This window comes from Terrapene carolina, unplaced genomic scaffold (assembly GCF_002925995.2).
Source record: "Terrapene carolina triunguis isolate 2854851 unplaced genomic scaffold, T_m_triunguis-2.0 Scaffold836, whole genome shotgun sequence".
NCBI classification, from domain to species: domain Eukaryota; kingdom Metazoa; phylum Chordata; order Testudines; family Emydidae; genus Terrapene; species Terrapene triunguis.
The window spans coordinates 768,864-792,508 of record NW_020665187.1 but is presented as its reverse complement, the minus strand read 5'-3'; the positions used below and the strand labels follow the sequence as shown (position 1 = coordinate 792,508).

At 42.4% G+C, this 23,645-nt stretch overlaps 1 protein-coding gene across 1 annotated transcript; it reads left to right on the top strand.

The window, feature by feature from the left end:
• Positions 1–8,738: 8,738 nt before the first annotated feature.
• On the top strand, positions 8,739–14,210 carry LOC112111483 (homeobox protein Hox-A1-like). The gene is made up of 2 exons (XM_024206917.3): positions 8,739–9,642; positions 13,326–14,210. The coding sequence occupies exons 1-2, from the start codon at positions 9,069–9,071 to the stop codon at positions 13,667–13,669; spliced, it is 918 nt and encodes a 305-aa protein (XP_024062685.2). The 5' UTR covers positions 8,739–9,068; the 3' UTR covers positions 13,670–14,210.
• Positions 14,211–23,645: the final 9,435 nt, after the last annotated feature.

The following is a 23,645-nucleotide window of genomic DNA, read 5'->3' as shown; positions in this document are numbered from 1 at the left end:
ATGGAAAAAGCCACGTTGTTTCGGAATAAGCTTTGCTAAATATATACACACGTGTATATATTTTACATGTGACCTAGCTACTTGCGTGTGGTTGCTGTGATTGGGTTCTGGTGGCTTCTAAAACACAGTGAGCGCCTCTTGAGGGCTCACAAACTATCTAAAGGGATAATATCCTATTATTACACACTACAGATGGTTTGTCCATCTATCTATTGACCTGTACCACACAGCTATGGTGTTTCTAAGGTGCCTATCACTTTGACATTTCTCTTTCAATTCCTCCCCCTGCAGGTGGACTCTTGTCATCCTGGCTTACAAAGTTATAGGCTAGATGGTGGTGAACTCTCTGGCCTGCGTTATGCAGGAGAGTCAGGCTGGATGATCATAATGATCTCTTCTGCTTTCCTCCCGGACCAACAGCCTAGCAAATTTGGAGCCTTTTAATTCAGTCATTTCTGGGGGGTTGTTCATGTAAGGTGAAAGACTATTTTGCTGCACAGAAATAGCTGAGTAACTGCCCGCAAACTTCCATAATAATTTGCCTCCGGGCTGCACTGACTCCTGGGAAATTTCTGCCCAAAGGGAAAATGTGTTTCCCCCAAGATGTGAGCATGTGGAAACAGAGGCCTGTGCTGCAAATATCACCCAAACTAGAGCAGAGTTTGCTACCATGAAAGCTGGAGACCACACAGCAAGCTCTGCCGTCCGCTTGCTTACGTGTGGGTATGCTTAAAGCTTGGGTCAGCGTCAGCCTGAACCTTTTTGTCGTCACGTGCACCAGTACCAATGGCGCACAGAGCAGGTGCAACAGGCCACTAAAGAGCGCAGCCTGGTTGTCATTGACACTGCAGGCACTTGACGCCATTCCGGCAGTGCACATGGAAATGACGCACACACTCACTGGAAGGCCCCTGCCCACGGCCAAAGTGGTGCGAAGTTCTGCTCTGTTCTATAAAGGTTCTTAGTCTATAGGAACATAGGACTGGAAGGGACCACCTGGGTTGTCGAGTCCAGTCCCTGTTACCAGAGGCAACCCTGTCTTAGGACCCCACTCATAAACTTACCAAGTTCCATCTTAAAACTAGTTAGGTTGTTTGCCCCCCACTACTCCGATGGGGAGGCTGTTCCAGCATCTCCCTCCTCTAATGATTAGAAACCTTCTCATTTCTAGCCTAAATTTACCCCTGGCCAATTTATTCCCATTTGTTCTGGTGCCAATGCTGTCCTTTAGCTTCAAGAGGTCTTCTTGATCCCTGGTGTTTACCCCTCTGATGTATTTATAGGTAGCAATGACATCCGCTCACACTCCTTTTTATTTTATTTATTTATTTATTTATTGCTGGGATAACAAAGCCCAGCTCTTTTAGTCTCCTCTTGTAAGATCGGCTCTCCGTTCCCCTAGCAGCCCTTCGTTGCACCTGTCCCGACTCCCAGGCTGAATTCATCTTTCTTGAACATGGTTGACCAGAATTGCACACAGTATTCCAGATGAGGTCTTACTAGATGAGGCCTTGTAGAAGGGCATTAATACTTCCCTAGCTCTACTGGAAATACCCCAGATACACTCTGGGGTCACATTTGCCTTTTATTTATTTTATTTTTAACACAGCCGCATCCCATTGGTGGCTCACTGTCATCTTGTGATCTTGCTCCTAGGCTATTTAACATTTTTAATAATGACCTGGAATAAAATCGAAAATCATCCCCGGCAAAGTTTGCAGATGACAAAAAAATTGGGGGAAGTGGTCAATAACAAAGAGGCAGGGGCGGCTCCAGGCACCAGCGCAGCAAGCGCGTGCCTGGGGCGGCAAGCGGCAAGCTTCGGCGGTAATTCGGCTGCAGGGACGCTGAAGGCGCGGCACCGGCGGACCTCCTGCAGGCATGCTGCCAAATCCGCGTGACCAGCGGACCGCCCGCAGGTGTGCCGCTGAAAACCGCCTGACTGCCTTGCTTGGGGCGGCAAAAACCATAGAGCCGCCCCTGCGAAGAAGACAGGTCACTGAGACAGAGCGATCTGGATCGCTTGGTAAGCTGGGCACAAGCAAACAGTATGTGTTTTAATATGGCTACATGTAAATGGCTACACCTGGGAACAAGGAATGTAAGTCACATTCATATGCTGGGGGACTCTATTCTGGGAAGCAATGGCTCTGAAAAAGATTTGAGGGCTGTGGCAGATAATCAGCTGAACATGAGCTCCTAGTGTGATGCTGTGGCCAAAAGTGCTAATGCAATCTGTGGTGCATAAATAGGGGGATCAAATAGGAGCAGGAAGGTTATTTTACCTCTATATTTGGGACTGGTACGACCGTTACCGTAATCCTGTGTCCAGTTCTGGTGTACACAATTCAAGATGTTGATAAATTGGAGAGAGTTCAGAGAAGAGCCATGAGAATGATTAAAGGATTAGACAACATGCCTCTCAGTGAGAAACTCAAGGAGCTCCATCTATTTAGCTTAACAAAGAGAAGGTTAAGACGTGACTTGATTACAGTCCATAAGTAGCTACGTGAGGAACAAATATTTATTAATGGGCTCATCAATTTAGCAGAGGAAGGTATAACACCATCCAGTGGCTGGAAGTTGAAGCTAGACAAATTCCAACCAGAAATAAGGCATAAAGTTTAAACAGTGAGAGTAATTAAGCATTGGATCAAAATCAAGATTGGATGTTTTTCTGAAAGATCTGCTCTAGGAAGTTTTTTGGGGAAACTCTGTGGCCTGTGCCATACAGGAAATCAAACTAGGTGATCACAATGGTCCCTTCTGGCCTTGGAATCTATGAATTTATGACTGATCATACCGTGCTCATCACCACAGTGTAGGATGACCAGACAGCAAGTGTGAAAAATCGGAACGGGGTGGAGGGAAATAGGTACCTATATAAGCAAAAGCCCCCAAAATTGGGACTGTCCCTATAAAATCGGGACATCCGGTCACCCTATCACAGTGTCTGAGCACCGCATGGCCTTAGGGTAAATGGAAGTCAGTTTTACAAACACTTTGCACTCGTGTAAATGGTGAGACATGGTGCAGGGCAATGTCAGATCAGGGCCTATCCCTCTATCCACCCAGGTTCTAAGATTGGCATCCATTGCTGTTGCACCTGAGAATCTTTATCCATCCATTCATCCCCCTACTCATGTCTCTATCTCACATGTGTGATATATATAACAGGGAAGGCTATAAATAACCTATATTTTGTGTGTTTACACAAAAAGAGAGAGACTCCCACAATTTTTGTCTCCCTGTGCTAACTGTAAGCCATGTCTATCCTTCCCAATCTATGCTGCTTCTTATATTGAAGTGGGAAGCTCAATTTACAGCAAAAATTGCATTTAGAGGAAATGACAGAAATCCTGAGTGATACTAAAAGTCTCCAGAAAGACCAATTTTTTTTCAGTGCAGACTCATTTACCCAGTGAGGGGGAAAAAATGAAGAGAACTTTGTCAGTTCCTCATTGCATTTTCCACCAGCCTCTTCTGACACCTCCATGCACCCACTAGACAATCAGAACATCATGTTGGACATTGCACATCTTCCTTCTTCCAATCCACTGGGGGACTGAAGACTTCTTCATGTTCCTCATTCTTCTTTCCGGCAGATCTCAAATCAGATTGTGCTATATACTTGGAGTTGTGGAGGCACCTTAATGAAAATTGAAGATGACATAAAAAATGATAGTTGTGGCACAAAATATGTATGTGTGTGCGCATGTGTAGCGTTATGAATCACACCATGCAATGCTCTCTTTAAACTTTTGGACTGTGGCTTTTAAAATTCTTAGTGCGAGACTCAACAGCCCCTTCTACTATTCCATGCACTATTCCATGCACAGTCACTCTTTCTCTCCTGCCTCACCGATGCTCCTGTAAAAATCGGCAACACCATCACATGATCCTCCTTCAAGTCCCTCTATAAAACTCACCTCTGCAGTGATGCATATAAAAACCTCACAATAAGGGTAGGCAGCTGGTGTGCTGCAACCACTATCTATTGTGCTGACCATAGCATCTCATTAATACCTTGGGATCCCCCTCAGTCTGATGTGTCCACATGTTATTCCCCATCTTACCCTGGGCTTGTCTACAAAGGGGAAACTGCCCAAAATGGCTGTTCTGGAATAGCTGCCCATGTGGACCCTCTCTTCTGGAATGAAAGAAATGTTATTCCCGAATACAAGTGACTTTTATTCTGAAATAGAGAGTCCACCAGGAGAGGTATTCTGGAATAGATTATTCCACGGTATCCTATTCTGGTCAATTTCCCCAAGCTGCTAGGCCCCAATCCTGCAAACACTTCTACCATGTCTACACTAGGAGCCCTTTACTAGGATAGGAATACCAGCATACTATACAGGCAAAGTGCTCCTAATGGGGACGCAGCTATAACCAACAAGGCTGTGTTTTGTACACTATAGTAAAACCGCCCGCCATGAGTGTAACAAGCTATACCAGAAAAGACACAGCTTCATTAGGGGGTTCTATTGGCACCGCTACCGCTCTGGGGTCACTCCTCTTCATGCCCTGACTGACAGCTATGTCAGCAGAAGTCTGTAGTGTAGATCCGGCCATGAGTAACCCCATTAAAGCTACAGTACTCATGGTAGTAAGTTAAATACTTGTGAAAGGCCTGGTCTATGCTACAGAAGTTGTACCAGTATAACAGCATAGGAGAGGGGTGTGATGTTTTATGGGTATAGTTATATAGATATAAGCCCTTGTGCAGATGCAGTTAGAATCATAGAAGATTAGGGTTGGAAGAGACCTCAGGAGGTCATCTAGTCCAACCCCCTGCTCAAAGCAGGACCAACACCCACTAAATCATCCCAGCCAGGGCTTTGTCAAGCCAGACCTTAAAAACCTCTAAGGATGGAGATTCCACCACCTCCCTAGGTAACCCATTTATCTCAGTATAAAGATGCCTTATACCATGGTAGCTTATTTTGCCTCCCAAAACAGAATATAGCTTATTCTGTCCACATTAGGAGGGGACGTGGTCTCTTTAACTCTACAAGCAGCCACACTTTTACCTTATATCTGCAAACACTTAGGCTTGGGTTATGTCTACACTATGAGTGCTGCTGCAGTTGTGGCGCAGTAGTGTCGTAGCGTAGATGCTTCCTACTGTGACGGAATAGGTTTTTCCATCAATGCAGGGAATCCACCTCCCCGACCTAGCAGCACTTATGTCAGGGGTTAGGTCAGTTTACTAACAGCGCTCATGGGCATGAATGTTTTTTACACCCCTGAGCGACGTAGCTAGGACAATCTAAATTTTAAGTGTTGACCACGGCTTGGTCTACACTTCAAACTTATACTGGAGTATTGGTCAGAAGTGTGAAAAAAACAGACTCCCGGTGACATAGATATGCCAACAAACCATCAGTATAGGGCTTCTGTTGACATAGCTAATGTCATTCAGGGCGGCAGTGTGGGAAGAAAACCCTTTTTCTGTTGGTGTACATGGAGGGCTACGCCGGCATAAGCTCTGTAGTGTAGATAGCCTTACCCTCATGCTTAACTTCACTGCCATAGGTAGTCCCCATTGAAAGAACCAGCCACAGTAGTAAAGTTAAGCACGTTTGTAGCGTTGGGATTTTAGACTGCAAAATTTGTGGGAGGAGCCATCTTTTTTGTCAACTGTTTGTACAGCACCTAGCACAATGGGGGTCCTGATTTTTAAAATGACTTATTAATGAAAACAGGAAAGCTCATTAGAATCAGGAATGGAGGGAAAAACACCCACCACACATTTTTGCTTAAAAAACAAAGCAGAATCCTACACATCACACATCATGCACTCCCCCCAACCCTCCTCTGCAGGGCCTTGACAAGTAACTGTTTTGCCTTGTAAATATTATCTTATATTGTGAAACATCAATTGTCTATGTTAATCCATTGTGGTTTCTTCCCTTCCCCCTCAATCACCACCCAACCCCATATAAAATATTGAGCTTAATATTAAAAATTATGGTGGGGCCTTATACAAACTTTGCTACATGCGCTCTGTGTTCGTGAGGGAAAGGCTCTATTCCTCTACAGTTTCAGGAGAGATGGCGATTTTAAGCTTCTATTAATTTTCCCTTCTATTAATTTGGCTGCAAGTTTATATTTCATTGCAAAACTGCCCTTGTTTCTCTGGAAGCCAAGGACAATAGCAAACACACCCAGCTTCTTAACATCTGCCATCTTTAATATGTAATTGGCCGGGGATTAAGGTTGCAAAGGAAGGTCCCACTGAAAGTATTTGATAAAGATATTTCTTTCTTTCACAATATATCCCCCACCCCCTGCCATCCCGTGTCTTTAGTTAGAGACAAACACAAAGCTTGAATGTGGCTGCTCTTGGGATTATTAGCAATTTAAATATTTGGAATTCTCCTAAGAGTTTATGTTGATTGTGGACACTGGAAACTTGCTATTTCACTTTTCCTACACACACACACACACACACACACACACACAACATACACTGTTTATTTGCATTCAAGAAGAGCGGAGGGTGGAATTCAGGTTTCACTGAGCTTGCTAAACTCACAGTGGCCCTAAAATTTGATCATGATGAGCCACTGTGCAGGTAGATGGCAGATGTGGCTTGGCTCCTAACATAAAGCCTGCTCCTTGAAGAAATGAATGCTGCTACCTGTTTGGATTGGCTGTGTCCAAAAAAACATGGAGACCACATGTGAAATAGAGCAGGTGCATTGGCATGGAGTAGGCCTGGCTGAGTAACTTCTCTGATTCAATTAATACAGCCCTGGAGTGCTTCAGACGGAAGCCCATATAGACTCTTGTTTTATTCACACATACAAAGCCTCTTTTTTTCCCCCTTCCCTTTCTAGTGCAAGCTTTCCTAGGTGCCATCTGCATCCAGATTTCAGTTGACAAACAAGGGGAGAGTGCTGCTGAATGAATTAAAGAGACAGGACCTTGTAAATATTAATCAAGATGCTTTTTTCTCTGTTTGGCTCTGCAGGAAGTAAGCAGATGGGGAATGGGACGGCCCTTTTACCCAGCTGAAGAGTGGGGATAACGTCCGCCTAATGAATTCCACCAGCAGAACATTTTTACATAAAATCAATGGCTGGATACGAGGTTTAAATATTTTATTAGACCTTCAAGTGGTCAGAAATGTCTAAAAGTGGATAAACGCACCCAAGTCTTTGCTAGTTTTGTGCAAATGTCCCAGATCTTGTGTCATGAAAGAGGGTGGCTTTCAAGATGGGACAAGGGCCCTTGGAGATTGGGAAAGAAGAATGAATGGAAGAATTGCATTCCATAATTAACAGTTGGAAATAAATTGGCTCACTTAAATTCTACTCAAGTTTCTAGTCATTCAGGTGTTTCACTAATTCACTGATGTCTTGTGTGGTTCTTTCCAATAGATGGTTTCGTAATAAATCATTACACACAGATTTTTCCATTGGGGGAAAAAGTGCATTTCATTTTGCACCCTGCCTTTGGTTAAAAAAAAAAAAAAAAAAAAAAACACCCTTTTTTAGAGAATGGTTTCTTCAGAGAATTTTCTTCTCCATAACTAATAAGAAAGGCAGAACATGAGTACATTTTAAGCAAAAGTCTTATCTGTTAATTTAATATTAACAAATTGAAATGAATTATTTTAATGCCAATTAACTTGTAGCTGTCCCTTATTAATAGTAATTTAGATTAATATTTCTTGGAAGCAGGAACATTGGGCTCAGTGTTACGTGCTTGGAATATCAACTGGAGAAGAAAACATCACTTTGAGTCATGAGGAGTTGAGCGCTTTCTTTTTTTCCTTCTTCATCTGAGCCCTTGTTTTTTCAGTCAAAACTCAAAAAGTACATCTTTTTAATGGGTGACTGTCTCTAAAGGTTGCTAGTTTAAAAAGACAAGAGGATCATATTAAAGAGGCTTAAAAACTATCCCATAAAAATTAGATTTCATGATTTCTCCAAAGCCTCCAGTTTCAGGGTCATTATATTGATATATAGATAGATAACCACCTTTAGAAGAATGCTAACAATCAAGAAGCGTAACATATTCTCTACATTCCTAGTACCTTCTTATTTCAATTAAAATAGGCCAATAGATCAAAATACAATTAAATTAAAACTATTCTACAGGATCCACCTTCCTATAAGGTCTGGCTGATGAAACTAGAGTATAATTAATAATAAATTTTCTTACCCACTGATTCTTCCAAATGAGACTTAACTTGGGAGAGAAGAAAGAAAACCCAGACATCTGAAATTAAATGTTATTGCTGGAGAAGGTGAAGGGGGGGGGGGGGAATTAACCAAGGCAATTTGCCAAGGGCTTTAAGAGAAAGAAAGAAAGAAAAGACATTTTAGATTGAAAAGTTGCCTTATAGGTATCAGTAAAGCCACTTTGGGATTTCTATTAACTAGTGTCCACCTGATCTATACAGAAAGTTTGTTGCGTTTCATTACTAAACTCTCACTCTCATACACACACACACAAACAAGCATGTTCATCCATTTTCATTGCAAAAGTAATTTCAAACTTCATCGGCTAAATGAAGATAAAACGATGTATTATGGTTGGATACAGGAGAAGGGGAGGGGGAAAGAAGGGGAGGGAGGGATGTTCCATTAAAAAAAAACCCCACAGCAAGAAGATGCATGCAAGCGAACTTGGGAGTGTGAGAATAAAAAGGGACTTACCTTGAGCAGCCCAGCAGATATTCCAGGAGGGTCTGGTGGGGTGGGCTGGGGTTGGGCTGGGTTGGGGGGAGGGATGAAGTCATGTCCATTTCTCGCAGCCCAGAGAGAGATCTGCTGTAGAAACTGTTTCCTATCATCCCTCTTGTGTGTTTGCCCAGAGAGAGACTGAAAGTTACAAATTGCTGCCATTAACTCATCAAACAGTCCCTCTCCCAGTGAACCTTGGCCATTGGCCAAGAGCCGGCCACGTGATCCCTCCTGCCAATGTATCGAATTTCAGCTGGCTTTTCCTCGGGCTCCTGGACGGGGAAGTGCCCCATTTGACATGGTGCAAGGCGGCCCAGGGCGCGGGACAAGGGGGCTAGCGCGGGTGGGGGCCAGGCCCATGAGAGGAGGATGAACCCTCAGCCGGAGCTGGGCTGGGGGGGAGAGAGCAGGGCTGGCTCTGCGGGGATCTGCCCTGGGGAGCAGAGACTCCGGCATTTGCAGCAGAGGCCGCGCAACATCCGCTGTGCTGGGGAAGATCGCTGCGTGCCGGGAAGGGAGCTCCCAATTGCAGGGCCCCACCCGCCGCATATCCCCTCCCCGCCCGGCCAGCCCCATCCTTTCCCCGCTCCCTCTCGTTATCCCGCGGCTGGGCCCAGGCCCCTTTACACCCCCAGCCAACCTCCCAGCGCCGCTTTCTCCCCAAGTTATAACTCATCCTGCTGCAGTCCCTACCCACCCAGCTCTCCTGACCCCGACTTTCCCGGGGGGGGCCTGCCCCTCTCCTCCTCCGCCTACCCAGCTTGCCTTATTGGACCCCGCTCCGGGGGTCGGGGAGTGGATCGGTACCACGCCTGTAGCCAGGACCCCCCCAGCTGTAACTCTCTGGTGGTGCCAGAAGATAGAGGGGACCTCTCTCAGGATGTTTACGGTGACACGAAAACTTTTGAGTGGATGAGAGTCAAAAGGAACCTTCCCAGAACAGGTGAGTCTGAGATAGAGGCCAGTGCATTTAACTGTGGGTGGCAGATCACTTGGAGAGACCAAGTAACGTCACTAGGTAATAAAAGTGCAAGATATTCAGGTGCCCCCCCCCCCATAGGCGCATGCCCGTCTCTAAGCAGGTCTATTTGCCTTAAATTTTCTCTCTGTCATGATGTTTGTTATGATTACCTCCAAACTACATTTGTTCTCCCGATCTGATTGTGACTTTCAGAACTTTTTTTTCCAATTAAAATCGTCTTGTGTCTAAGATTACTGCTTTCTTTTTTTAAAAAAATCATTCAAGGGGAAACAAACTTTTATTTTTTAGAAAACACGAGTTAAGAGGAAACTGACAAGTTTGTCTACAATTGGCCAGAATGGTCCCAAAATAATTGTTTGATCTCATAGATGGATAGCTATAATCTTAAACATATATCAAATATTTATTTGATCTGTAATATATATACGTATACATATATAGTTTGAAATAAATTTTGAACATGGGGATTGGGAATGTGTGTTTTTGAATTGGGTTATTGTTTCCTTGAAAAATGAACCGTTTTTCAATATTTTAAAATGCCTTTTACAGGAATCTGACTTTTGTCTCGTTTTAATTTAGGCGCGACAACAACACCTGTAAAAGTAATTTAGCGCAAAATAAAAGAGATGAAACAGCGTCCTACTTTTGTATAATTTTAGCAGGTTGGTAATTAACAGGTCTGATTTTTAGTTCTGTGCGCTTGGAATTTAGCTTCAAAATTATTCTATAAAAAATCTGATCTTGAAAACGCTCAATGCATTGCAAAATTCAAAGGGTAGCAGTTATATTCGTTTAGATTACTCCCCAGAGGAAAGTACATGTATTACCTTTTTCAAACTGAGAGGCGGAAAAAACTTTCTCCAAATAGTAAGCCTTGTAATGAAACCATTTTCTGAACTCATCGATAAAATCGGTGTCTTAATAGATAATTAAAAGTTTGTTTACTTCCAACTATATCTGGCTCCTTTCATCATAAATATCTTCCAAGAGATTTATCTCTGACATTTTGCTAAATATTGTATAACTTGAGGGATCTTTTTAAAAAAAATCACAACTTTCTTTAAAATTACCATAGTAGAACCATCTATGCAAACAGATTCGCATTTGCTTCAACCGTTGTCCTGGAAAGTTTATTCCAAGCTTTTGCAAATGTCTGGGTGACATATATATTTTTTTTAAGTTAAATGTTGTTACACAGTATCTCTAACTAACTGGATGTGAAATGATGTATTTTCTCAAGTGGGAGGGGTGGGAAATGCACATTTCGTCCCGGTTTTAACCTTGAAAAAGGAGATCGTTTGGGGTTTCGAAAGGAATTGATATTTTCAAAGGCAATCCAGAGGAACAACCTGAGATTTTAATGTTTTTTTTAAAAATAATCAAACCGAGTTCACTGCCTTCAAGGGATTTCCTCCGTCGTTTGAGTTTAAAGTTCTTTTGACGGCAATAGACAGTGTGATTTTCCAGTTTCTTGGAGTTTGAGTGAAGGGGAACAGATTTTACGTGTGCCAATTGATGTTTGCTTCTCTCCTGTAACTTTTCTGGTGTGGGCTGAAGGCAGTGTTTGTGCAGTTTTCTCTTCTGATGATCTGGGTCTAGAAACGGCTCCCGTCTTCCGAGCAAAGGGGAAAAGTTATTCAAATAACCAAGAAAGCGGCCGCGTGGGGTTAATATGTTTTTTTTAAAGAACAGCTAAAAGCTTTCTCTTTGTTTCGTGCCTTATCTCATTGTTTCACCTTCAAGAGGGGAAGGAGAGGAGTCGGTTAACTGTCATTCACCGAGAGCAAAAATATAACAAGCTGGGGAAAGTTCTTCTTTGTATTTTGCTGATACTGGCCATATATATATCAATCAAAGAACAAGGATGAATTTGAAAGCATTTGCAAAACGAAGGAAAAAAGCAAATAAGAGTCAAATGGTTTCAGATGTTTTTAGTGGGTTTCACATACATTGAAAAGAATTTTTTTTAATGTATGCTCATTTTTCAGCTAGATACAAAGGCAGGGGGCTATTCTTTATGCTAAAGTCTAATAAGAAGTGTGTGAGAGAGAGAAGGTGAAAATTAGAAAGACAGAAGCAGACACACAGGAAGGGAAGAAGATAGATTAGAGACAGAGAGAGATGGAGTGAGAGAGATTTGTTCTTTGATTCGAAAGTTAAGATTACGCTGGTATGTAAACGCAAAAACTTAGACGTCAGACTCAACTCTGCAAAAACAGATTATCTGCTAAATCTCTGACTCAACGCTGCAGATTATCTCCCTTCATTTAGTGCATCGCTTTAATAGCAGTGTTTGAAAATGTAGAAAGAAAGCTGTAAATGGAGATGCGAACTTCTGCTGCGGCCTGGAGCACGAGACTTTATCCCCTCAGGGAGTGGGGGACCCATTGGGGCCCTAACAAGGCAGTTGGCCACTCCAGGGGAAGAGTTGAAAGTGAAACTACCTGGGGGTTGAGTTATGGCACCAGAGAAGCTAATGGCTTGTAGGGCAGGCGACTCTGGTGTGTGGGGACCGAGGCAAGAGAGTGAATCTGCTGCACTCCTCTCCCCCCCCCCCCGCTTCCCCACCCCTCTCTGCCCTGACTGTCTGTGAAACCTTCGTGATCGGCATTAGTGAAAAGAGCTGTTAAGGGTTATTCACCCCCCCCCACACACACACACACGTGTTTCCCTCAATCTGAATGTTTCTGGGGAGAGGGAGAGAGAGAGAGAGAGAAAGAAAGAAAGAAAGAAAGACCCGGGCCCTTTCTACCCATCTCTGGCATGTTTCCCATTATAACCACCTTTCCTTTCCACTTAACCCTTCGGCTCCCGCATCCTGCGGGTGTTCCGCCGCCAGGACCATTGGGTCAGCCTGTGTGTGTCTTTTAAGGCAGAAAACCCCAGAGCCCCAAAGCAGGGCATTGTACGGTACCCCACCATGGGGTGTAAAGTGCACATCTCTGACTCTTTATTCACTGCTCCTTCAAAAACCCCAGGGCCGGCTGGTGACTTTCTATGAACTACAGAGCGCTAAGGACTGAAGCCCACGAGAGTCTAAACTGTTTGTTACTTGTGTTTTATATAATGAATATATACATAATGAATTGATAAATACACACGTACACACGCACATATTTTATAACATACACACACACACATCTATATAAACACACATATATACACATATATGCATAATTAATATATAGTCCAAAATATATGCATATTACAATACATATTCATGCTGCAAAATAAACCTATATACATACATGTCACTATTTTTCAATATTTACATTGCAAGAGGCATCTACATATATACCTATTGCTAAATACACTCACATATATATATATAGTGGGAAAGAGGCACATGTATATGATTATTTTGCAGAATAAATACCTATTGCAATAGGAGTATATTTTGCAATAGGGATCTATGCATATAATAAAGAAAGATAATGGAAAGTATATGTGTGGGTGTTGGGGGGGATATTACTCACGAAAAAGGTGTATTTGTATTGGGGGGGTTCTGAAAGAAAGAAAGAAAGAAAGAAAGAAAGAAAGAAAGAAAGAAAAAGAAAAAGTTAGTGGAAAGGGAGCCTGCTAGTTACTAACCTCATGTGTTTTAATAACCATCTCCTCCCCACCTCCCTTCCCTTTGTCTCCAGTGAAATCAGGAGACTGTGGCTTTGCTGGGGAGACAAACGCAGTCTCTCCCAGGACAAACTTCAGCACCAAGCAACTGACCGAACTGGAGAAAGAATTCCACTTCAACAAGTACCTGACCCGGGCCAGGCGGGTTGAGATCGCCTGTGCCTTGCAGCTCAACGAAACCCAGGTGAAGATCTGGTTCCAGAACCGCAGGATGAAGCAGAAGAAGAGGGAGAGGGCGAGTTTCCCTGAGGGATCGGCTGGCTGCAATGGACCGGAGTCCTCCTCTGACAAATCAGACATCACCTCCCCAGCTACCTCTCCTAGCAGAAGTAACGAGGCTACCACGCCTCCAATCTGACCGAGGCTCTTGCTTTGTTAGAACTTCTGTTCTGATCTCGGACAGAGAAACAGAAGAGAGACTTTCCCATCAGAAAAGATCCACTCAGCCCCCTGCATTCATCTTGCTGGGGAAGAGAGAAGGGTGCAGTGCTCCTGGCAAACTTTGCAATGGACTTGGGGATGAAAGCGCACACCAAAAACATGTGCAGAGACTTCCAGACTCACCACCATTACCACCACCAATAGCACAGGTGCCAGCATTGTGCTGTTAAATCGGTGTCCTTCCAATAGATGCAGGTGGTATATTAATAAATGCTGTGCTTAAAAAAAGCCACTTTCCCCTCAAAATTCCTAGAGCAGAGGTGAATAGAGAGGGTCAAATATTTTTTTTCAAAAACATGAACTTTTTACAAAAAATGCAGCCAACAAAAAGTTTTCACACACTCTTGATTCTTTGTGAGTAGTTGTGACATTTTTTCCACTAAAAGTTTCAATTACATTTTTATTCACAATACAGTTCTACTTTTTCCACAAAAAGTTTCTACAACATCTTTAGTCACAAAAAGATTACTAAATTTGTTAGTCTCTAAAGTGCCACAAGTACTCCTGTTCTTTTTAAAAAGATTACATTCATTTTTTCCACAAAAAGGCTCATTTTTCTTGGAAGGGTTTGATGAACAGTTTTTGCTAGAAGTGTTGACAAATTATTTCCCCCCAAAAGTTTTGACATGTGCTTTATTCACAATTTTTGATGAATTTTTTTTTCCACAAAAATTCTTGACAAAGTTGTTTTCGATGCATTTTTTTCACGAAAAGTTTCACCATTTTTTCCCCACCAAATAGTTCAGTGACATGTTTTCCACAAAAAGTTCTGACAACAATTTGGGGAATAATTTTCATATTTTAGCTCTAATTCCAAATGTTCCTATTTCACTAGTTTTCAAGTTTTAGAAGGAACTAGAGCCATTATCTCCTGGGAGTAATTATTTTAGAGATATGTAATACAGTTACATACCATTTTGGTGAAATTTCTAGGGAGAATAATGCTCTTCAGAAGTATTTTTAAGACCAGGACATTTTTCCTGAACTCAGCATTCTGGCCACAGACAGCCATTCTGGCCAAGGATGGTTATCACATTTTCTTGAATGCCGTCTCTCTACTCTTGTGCCCACACATCTAAACGATACCCTAGTGGGTGAGTTAACCCTCCCTCTGATGTGATACTAAAGGGGCAGAAAGAGCCTCGTCTCAAGCCCATTGAAGTCAATGGAAAGAATCTAGTGGTCTTTAATGGACTTTGGATCTAATCCATATGAAACAAGTTATATGCAGTATAATCAGTGGGCTGACACAGATATTTGATAAAGCAAATATGATGTTTCCCCCATCTTTTAAATGTGCTTTCCTAGGCTAAATGCACCTTCAGCACAAATGGATAGGAGAGGAAATGTGAGTTCAAAATCAGGCTTAGAAATACAAGAGACATGGTAATTGTGCTATAAATAACCCCTTCAGTCAGTAAAAGCTTAGAAGTGTATTATTTATTTTCACATTTCCGAGGTTCTTCATTAACATTTAAATCTCCTAACAGCTGGGAAGAAACGCACTCTTCATATTAAAAGTGGATTTAATTTATAGCAAGGAGTAGTTGAGTGAAAGCAACAAAGAAAATGCAAAAATCAGGGGGTTTGTCACAGAACTTTGACAGGACAGTGGTGATGGGATGGAGAGACGGGAATAGTTGCCTTTTAAAACCTTAATAAAGGGTTAAATGGAGGCCAACATTTTATCAAGAACAATCAATAATAAGTGTTATAATAACCCTAGGTAACGTTACAGCCACTTATGCTGAGACAAAGTTTGCACACAGTGCCTCACTTTCGAGAAATAATTGGTTCATTTTAATCACCGTGTTTTATTAATTATTATTATTATTATTATTGATGTTTTACTATCCAAACATATTTGAGAAATGCCTTTTGTGCATGGAGAATACTGGTTTATTTTCACTCGGATCATATATTACAAGAGACTAACCCAATGAAAGGACTTAGGTGGCTTAAAAGTACATTTGATTAAAAAATATACACAGCATTCTTCTTCAACAGCCGCTGGATTTATACCAAATGGTCTGCTAACCAAATTTCCCTCGGTCTTCCTTGCCACTCGTCACTGAAAGGATTAATGGGGTGGTGGTGGGGTTTCAACACCTCTAAATAATACACTCATCAGTGGAATTTCAGGCAGGACAATCCCCAGAAACTGTTGCCTTTTTAATCTGATCTTTAAATTTGCAGTTCACTCCATTTTGCTGGCAAAAAAAGAAAACACACATGAAACAATAGCTAGGAAACCAAATATGCTAATTTGCCACCAACGCTATTATTTTGTCTTTCCCTGTTGCAAAATTCTAATCACACTTTGGAAATGAGCTGTGAGTTGTTCACTAAAGTACTCATTTTGAATTAGGGTTGCTGCTGTGTTTTAAATGATTTTTCCTCGCGCTGCTATGTAACTAAATTTTTATCTTCTTGCCTGTTTAAAAATTCTCCTAATTTGTTATCTTAAATTACTCCATGTGGAAAGAAAAGGTAAATTCAGACATTTTGGTGAAACCGCAAAATGTCTAGAATCAACACAGGAAAGAAAGAAAAAGTTTAATTTAAAATGTTTGGGGATTGCAAGGTTTAGTTATGACCGCAATCTAAAACTGGCACATCTTCCTTTAAACCAAAGATGTATAGTGAATCCAGCTAAATTCATGGAACATGAGACTTCTTTTGACACTGGGGAATATTTAAAAGGCACGTGAAAATGAAGGGAGCTATTGCAAAATGTCTACCTCTTATTTGCCAGGACTATCAGAATGTATGCAGTGTTGTTGTAGCAGTGTTGGTCCCGGGTATTAGAGAGACAAGGTGGGTGAAGTAGTATCTTTTTTTGGAGCAACTTCTGTTGGTGAGAGAGACACATTTTGAGCTACAGAGCTCTTCTTCAGGACTTCTGTATAGCTCGAAAGCTTGTCTCTCTCGCCAGCTGAAGTTGGTCCAGTAAAAGATATTCCCTGACCCACCTTGTCCCTCAGGACTATCGGAAGGAAGATATGGATTTATTTATTGATTTATTTATTTTCTTTCAATATGAAGTGGAACGTGTGTTGTGGTGGGGAGGGGAAATGGACACGTGAAAGGATAACATTAAAAATTGTCTTGGTTTGATTCTATTTGTGTTACCTTATTGTTGTTCTTTCTTTTATTTACCATCTATGTTAAGATGGCACCTCGGCTCCAGTGAGTTGGAATCTCTATGTTACAGTGTGACTGGGCGCATTACACACACATTGTAATAGACAGTTCCTGCCCCAAAGTCTTTGCAATATTGCATTGTGAATCTAACTTTCTCCCCTGCTTTGAAAATGGATCTCTCTGGAGCAAATTTGCTCCAAAGAAGCAAAACTGATACAGCATTTTGGGAAACAAGTAGGGATCTGCAAAGATATCATTCACATTTCGATAAAAAAATTGACGAAATTTCAAAATTAAAAATATATACACCAATCAGCTTGAAATAAAACCCCTGATCTCTTTTTGCTGTAAGTAAATAGGTTGCAAGTGTGAGATATTTCATACCTACTGTAGGGATAAAACCCTTGAGGCACCGACTGTGGCTTCCAAACTTGTATCGGTTCATGCACCACCTTCTTAAAATTGTTGTGACGTGAATTGCTGGAACATCAAGCTTAGGTAGCATGAGTGGTACATGTACTACAGCTGGGGAACCCCTGGTCTAGACTCATAGATTCCAAGCCCAGAAGGGACCATTATGATCATCTCATCTGATTTCCTGCTCAGCACACGCCAGAGAATTTCACCGAGTGATTCCTTCACTAGGTCCCATAACGTACAGTTGAACCAACAGCTTGCGATTGATTGTCCACAATGTGCGGTCACATGGTTGTAGGTGAGGTCTTTAGGTGTACATCACCTCTAACTTCTGGAACCCTAAGGGTACATCTACACTGCAGCTGGAAGTGTGATTCCGATCTTGGGTAGACGTAGGTGCGCTAGTTTTAACTGAGCTAGCATGCTAAAAATAGCAGTGTAGCCCGGGATGGCAAGAGCACTGGCACAGGCTAGCCACCAGAGTACAATCCCATCCATGTCCCTAGGTCCATCCTCAGGAGGCTAGCCCTTGCTGCCGTAGCTATTTTTAGTGTGCGGGCTTAATCAAAGCTAGCACATGTACGTCTACCCGAGCTGGAAGTTACAGATCCAGCTTCAGTGTATGTGTATCCCATGGCTCATGCTCATGTCTGCATAAAGCAGTGAAGCATTGGCAACCACAAGCGTTCAAAAATTACAAGCCTGCCCACCCCAGCACAAAACTGGCTTAAAAATCAGATGATTTAAAGCAATAATAATAAATTGGGGGGAATCCCTTTAGTTCCCTTCTTGTTTCTGAGCCTTTCGGTGTCACCTTTTCAGGTTTTTTTCCTGCAACCATGAGGCCAGAAACTTGCTATTTTATAAAAATGATAGCTGAGAGGCTCACACAAATCCCATGATTCCAGGAGCTGGGGCTTTAAGAAAAACACCAAACTCACGATGAAATCACCAGATTTTGGCAACACTGTGTATGGGGTACAAGCATGTTTGGGGAATCCCTTAATAAGAAGGTACTTTGCTGAATCAATTTCTTTCGTCTCAGCATTGTACACCCCAGATTGTGTCTACTGCATTTGGGCCTGTTAGAACATTTCATATTTTCTCTGTGTTGTACAGGCTTTATTCTAAAATTACAGCTGTCTTACAGAAAATCCATACAGGCCTACTCTTCCTTTCACCTCTGACCTTTTGACCTCTTCCTTGCCTGAGGACAGAGTTGACCCGGTCATTGACTAACCCTGAGTCAATAAGTCTGCCTTCATTAGCATAAAACATGAATCTAGTGGCAGCTTGACAAATTATAACTTCAAGCTAAAGATCTGCCAACTAGCTAACTCCTGTAACGACTATTTATCATTGGAAATGGTAAATCATAGGAATCTAGATGACTCAATTATTTGGGTATAAAAAAAAAGAGAAAGAAAGAAAGAATTCTTTGCGACAGGATGGTTAAAGACAAAGCCTTGCCCCAAAACATGAAAATGGTCATGAAGCAAGGATTCTGTTCTCTCTCTTCCCAGATCTTTCTTTCTTTCCTCTGTGTCTGTCTCTTTCTTTTACTCATTCCCTCTTTGTCCCTCCATCTAATTTTTCTTTTCCTTTGTCATCCTCTCTTTGCAAATCTCGCCTTCTCTTTGTCTCTTTTGTCCTTTTCCGCTTTCTCTTTGTCTCTATTTCTCTTTTTATCTGTCCCATTCTTTCTTTCTATTCATCATTCTCTCTCCTACTCTTCTCTCCTCTACTTTCTTTCTTTCCATCTCCCATCTTCAGACACTCCCATTTTTCTAGCTTTCTCCTCCTCCTCCTCACCAAATTTCTCCTTTTCCCCAGCGTGCTGCTTTGCTGATCCACTGCCCTAGCTGAGGAATTGACATAGAAGGGAACAGAAGCTTTTTCCAGCAGGATCAGGGCCCACAGAGGGTCTAATCCATACCTCCAGGTATGAGCCAAGCTGCCTTTGCCGCTGCTGAACTGTTGAAATTGATGTCAGCAGTGTTCACTGATGTGGCATCCTGCAGCCCCTCCACGGTTCATGCAATCCTTGGTCACTGAGCTGGGGATAAAGCATTATCACCCATTGCACGCTCCAGAACAAGTCTCTTCTCCGGCTTTGTTCATTTTCCAAAGGGAACTAGAATTTTAACAAAACTGCAAGCTGGAGACAGAGGGGTCCACATAGGAGAACCAGTCTGCTTCCTGCTTTGCTTTGTGTATGGTCCCAGGCCTATTCTCTCTGGCAGGATGGTGTGCAGACAATAGGCCACAATTCTGGCCTAGCTCCTTGCGATGCTACTGACTTCAAGGGGGTAGTGGAAGGTTTAAAACCAGGAGGGAAAGACACACTCACCCAGAGAAGGGGAGGACAGTAAAGAGCAAGAAAGCATCTGACGGAAAGAAGCGTATAAGTGAAAAAGAGAAATCAAAGATCAAGTCTTGTGTGGATTAAGCCAGGTTCAATTTCCTGTTCTGTGAGGATCAATTCTATTGTCCCGTGCACTGATGTAAATACACAATAGCCCTCATTGACTCCACTGCAGTTATTCCAGTTTGACACCAGTACAAACCAAAGCAGAGTTTGCCTTTAAAAATGAAGGCTAATCTCTAAGGCTGATTGCAGAATTGTAAAATGCCTGATATTTCTCTCCCGTCTGCCGTTTCAATAAATACGTCCTTTAAACCAGCCTTGAAATAAACACCTGGCCCTAAAATTACCCATTAACCCTAGGGCAAATGGCTTGTCCTGACCTCAGAGACACTGGTTTCCAGTGGTGCAAATTTCTCTATCATAAATCTCAATTTGGGGCCAGATTCTCAACAGCCATAGCTCGATTGAAGTCAATGGGGCCAGGTCCCCAGATGGTGTAAATCAATGTAGCTCCATTGGAAACAGATCCCCAGCTGGTGTAAATGGGCAGTAGCTCCACTGGAGTCAAGGGGGACAGATTCCCAGCTGGCAGAAATCAGCGGCAGCTCCATTGCAGTCAATGGAACGACATCGATTTGCACCAGCAAAGAATAAGGTCCTTTATTTCTCAGGCAGTTGTGCTGACAGACACGATCCCCCCTCCCAAATTCCCGAGCAAGAACATTTCACCCTCTAATTACATTTTATTGTTTCAAATAAAAAGAAAGGAAGGAAGAAAGAAAGAAAAAAGGCAAAGTTAACATGAAACACCACACGAGCACTCATTTAAAAATATACACTGCACCGAGATTTATGACTGAGGATGCTTCCTATAAATCAAGCCAGACTTTCTTTCCTCTGCACTATGCAGAAATGTAAACACCTGCATCTGATTATTTTTAGTTTAAACAGAAAAACAGGTGCAGACACCTCGGTTTTCAAAACAAAGAGAATAAGAAATTTAAATAGATACCCATGTAAGAATATATGGTTGTGTATGTGTGAATGTGTGAGTATGTGCACATTAGCCACTAATTTAAATATTATCAGTGCCTATTACCATAAATACTCATATAGACTCCAAAGAAAAATTCTTATGTATATTTCCATTATTTATTATTATTTCTATTACCATAGTGCCTAGGAGCCTATCTATCTATCTAATCATTATAAAATATATAAGCTCAAATTTATCTCTGGTGTAATTCTGTGAAAGTCAAGGAAGTCTGAAGGATTATATACATATAGAGCGATAGATAGATGGGTGTGTATGGGGATAGATAGATAGATAGATAGATAGATAGATAGATAGATAGATAGATAGAAGAAAGGAAACTTCTCTGGTGATCTCAGGATAATTAAATAACTTTTCCTTCTCATCTTTTTTTACGTGATTATTAGATACTGCATAGCAATATTCTTCTGCTGAAATTGATCAATTTTTTTCAGTTGATTTTAGAAGTTTCAGTTTGTATATTTGGGGGGAAACCCCCTCCACTTTCAGTTATCCAAGCGGTGTTGGAAATGTTTCAATTGTCTATTACAATTAAAATGTACCCTCTAAAATTCACCTTGAGTTTTCATTTCTTTTTATCAAGCACATTTTTCCATAAGGCTCCGACACTCAGCAAGGGGGTTTAAGCATATACCTAATCGGAAACATGTGAGTAGACCCATTGACGTGCATGAAGTTAGGCATGGGCTTAATTTTTTTGCTGAATTGGGACCTAAATTTGAACATAAGAAAGGGGGCTATGCAGTTGTAAGTCTAGTCTAGTGTTTGTGTGTGTGTGTTAGTGTATTCTAGGCTCTCTGTGTAGGTGTATTCTAGTGTGGGCATATTCTAGTGCATGCATGTGTAAAATAAATTTGAACATTTTGTGTCAGGGACAGGTACTAGTAGAAGGAATTTAGGATACTATTCTCTCTTATTTTCTCCGTGTGAGGGTGTGAGTGAGGGTGTATGTGAGTGGCGCTTGTGATTGAGTGAGTGTCTTCCCACAGAGGTCTCAGTGACTTCCATGCACTTACACCAGGGATGAATTTGATTCCACATTTTCATAGCTTCATAGATTGTAGGACTGGAAGGGACCTCGAGAGGTCATCGAGTCCAGTCCCCGCCCTCATGGCAGGACCAAATACTGTCTAGACCATCCCTGATAGACATTTATCTAACCTACTCTTAAATATCTCCAGAGATGGAGATTCCACAACCTCCGTAGGCAATTTATTCCAGTGTTTAACCACCCTGACAGTTAGGAACTTTTTCCTAATGTCCAACCTAAACCTCCCTTGCTGCAGTTTAAGCCCATTGCTTCTTGTTCTATCCTTAGAGGCTAAGGTGAACAAGTTTTCTCCCTCCTCCTTATGACACCCTTTTAGATACCTGAAAACTGCTATCATGTCCCCTCTCAGTCTTCTTTTTTCCAAACTAAACAACTTGTTACACCTCGGCTTTATACCAAAACATCTGAGCTGAGTTTCCATTCAGATCAGTTCTATTATTTCATGCCTGCTATTAACAGGGAAAGAAATATATAAATGGCATATTCCAATTCCCCACTGTGATCAGACACCCTAGCACAGAGTCTCCATTAACTTCAGTGTTACGAAGAACCAGATTCTGCTCTCAGCTAAATTTGGGGTAACTCCACTGAAGTCAGTGGGATTACTCTGGATTTACACTGCTATAATGAGACCCCCCCACACCCTGCTTTCTCAGTCACCTAACCCTAGGGCTCCATTTCTGCCCCTCTTAGTCACTTTGAGTAGTAGTTTACTCTGTGAGAAATCCCATTCATTTCAGTGGGACAACTTGCAGGATTGGCCCTATTCAGCGTGAGTAAAGCGGGAAGAACTGGGCTGCATTGTAGCTTAGTGTTAAATGGAATGGTAGGTGGGAGATGTAACGTTATGAGCCCCGCAGGCTCTGGGAAAGCTGGCTTAGTAGGTAGGATGTTAAACTGGAATTTTGGAATGCCAGGATCAATTCCTAGCTCAGACAGACTCCATGTGTGACTGGGGCAGGTCTCTTCATCTCTCCGTGCCTCAGTTCCCCGTCTGTAAAGGGGGGAGGGGGACAATACAGCCCTATTTTACCAAAGTGTGCTGTGGGCATTAAAAGTAATTTTGCTGTGATCAGCTCAGGCTGGTGGTGCTCAGGGCATTGCTGCATCGAGAGAATGGATCGCCGTGGTGGTTAAGGAGTAAAAGTGAGACACAAGCTCAATCCCCAACTCTGCCAAAGACTTCCTCTCTGGCCTTGGGCAAATCATTTAATTGCTTCTGTACAATGGGGCTAATAGTATTTCCTAACCTCACCGTGTGTGTGTGTGTGTGTGTGTGTGTGTGTGTGTGTGTGTGAAGATTAATATGCTAACGACGGTGAGGTCTGTAGATGTCATGGCAATGGGGCGCCGGATAAGTACTTGCGGGTTTGTCTGCACAACAGGGGCACAGCCCCTGTAGCTCTGCCACTGTTACCCTGCAGTGTAGGTGCAGACTACAGCAATGGAAGAGGTTTCCCTGTCGCTTTAGGATTCTTCAATTGACCTACCTCTGTCTACACCAGCGGGTTAGTTCACCATAGCTGTGCCACTCAGGGGTGTCGATTTTTCACATCAACCTAGTTTTAAATGTTGACTGGGTCTAGGACAGGGGGAGGGATAGCTCAGTGGTTTGAGCATTGGCCTGCTAAACCCAGGGTTGTGAGCTCAATCCTTGAGGGGGCCACTTAGGGATCTGGGGCAAAAATCTGTCTGGGGATTTAAGCAGGGGGTTGGACTAGATGACCTTCTGAGGTCTCTTCCAACCCTGATATTCTATGATTCTAGGATAGATCCATCCATGGGCACCAACTCTGTGGGAGCTCCAGGGCAGCTCCTAGCAGCCCCCAATCAGCATCTCTCACGAGTAGGTGTTCAGC

Excerpts from the sequence above, each read along its gene's own strand:
- LOC112111483 (XM_024206917.3), top strand. The coding sequence starts at position 9,069 with ATGAACCCTCAGCCGGAGCTGGGCTGGGGGGGAGAGAGCAGGGCTGGC. Across the intron at positions 9,643-13,325 it reads AAGGAACCTTCCCAGAACAG|TGAAATCAGGAGACTGTGGC; the intron begins GTGAGTCTGAGA and ends CTTTGTCTCCAG.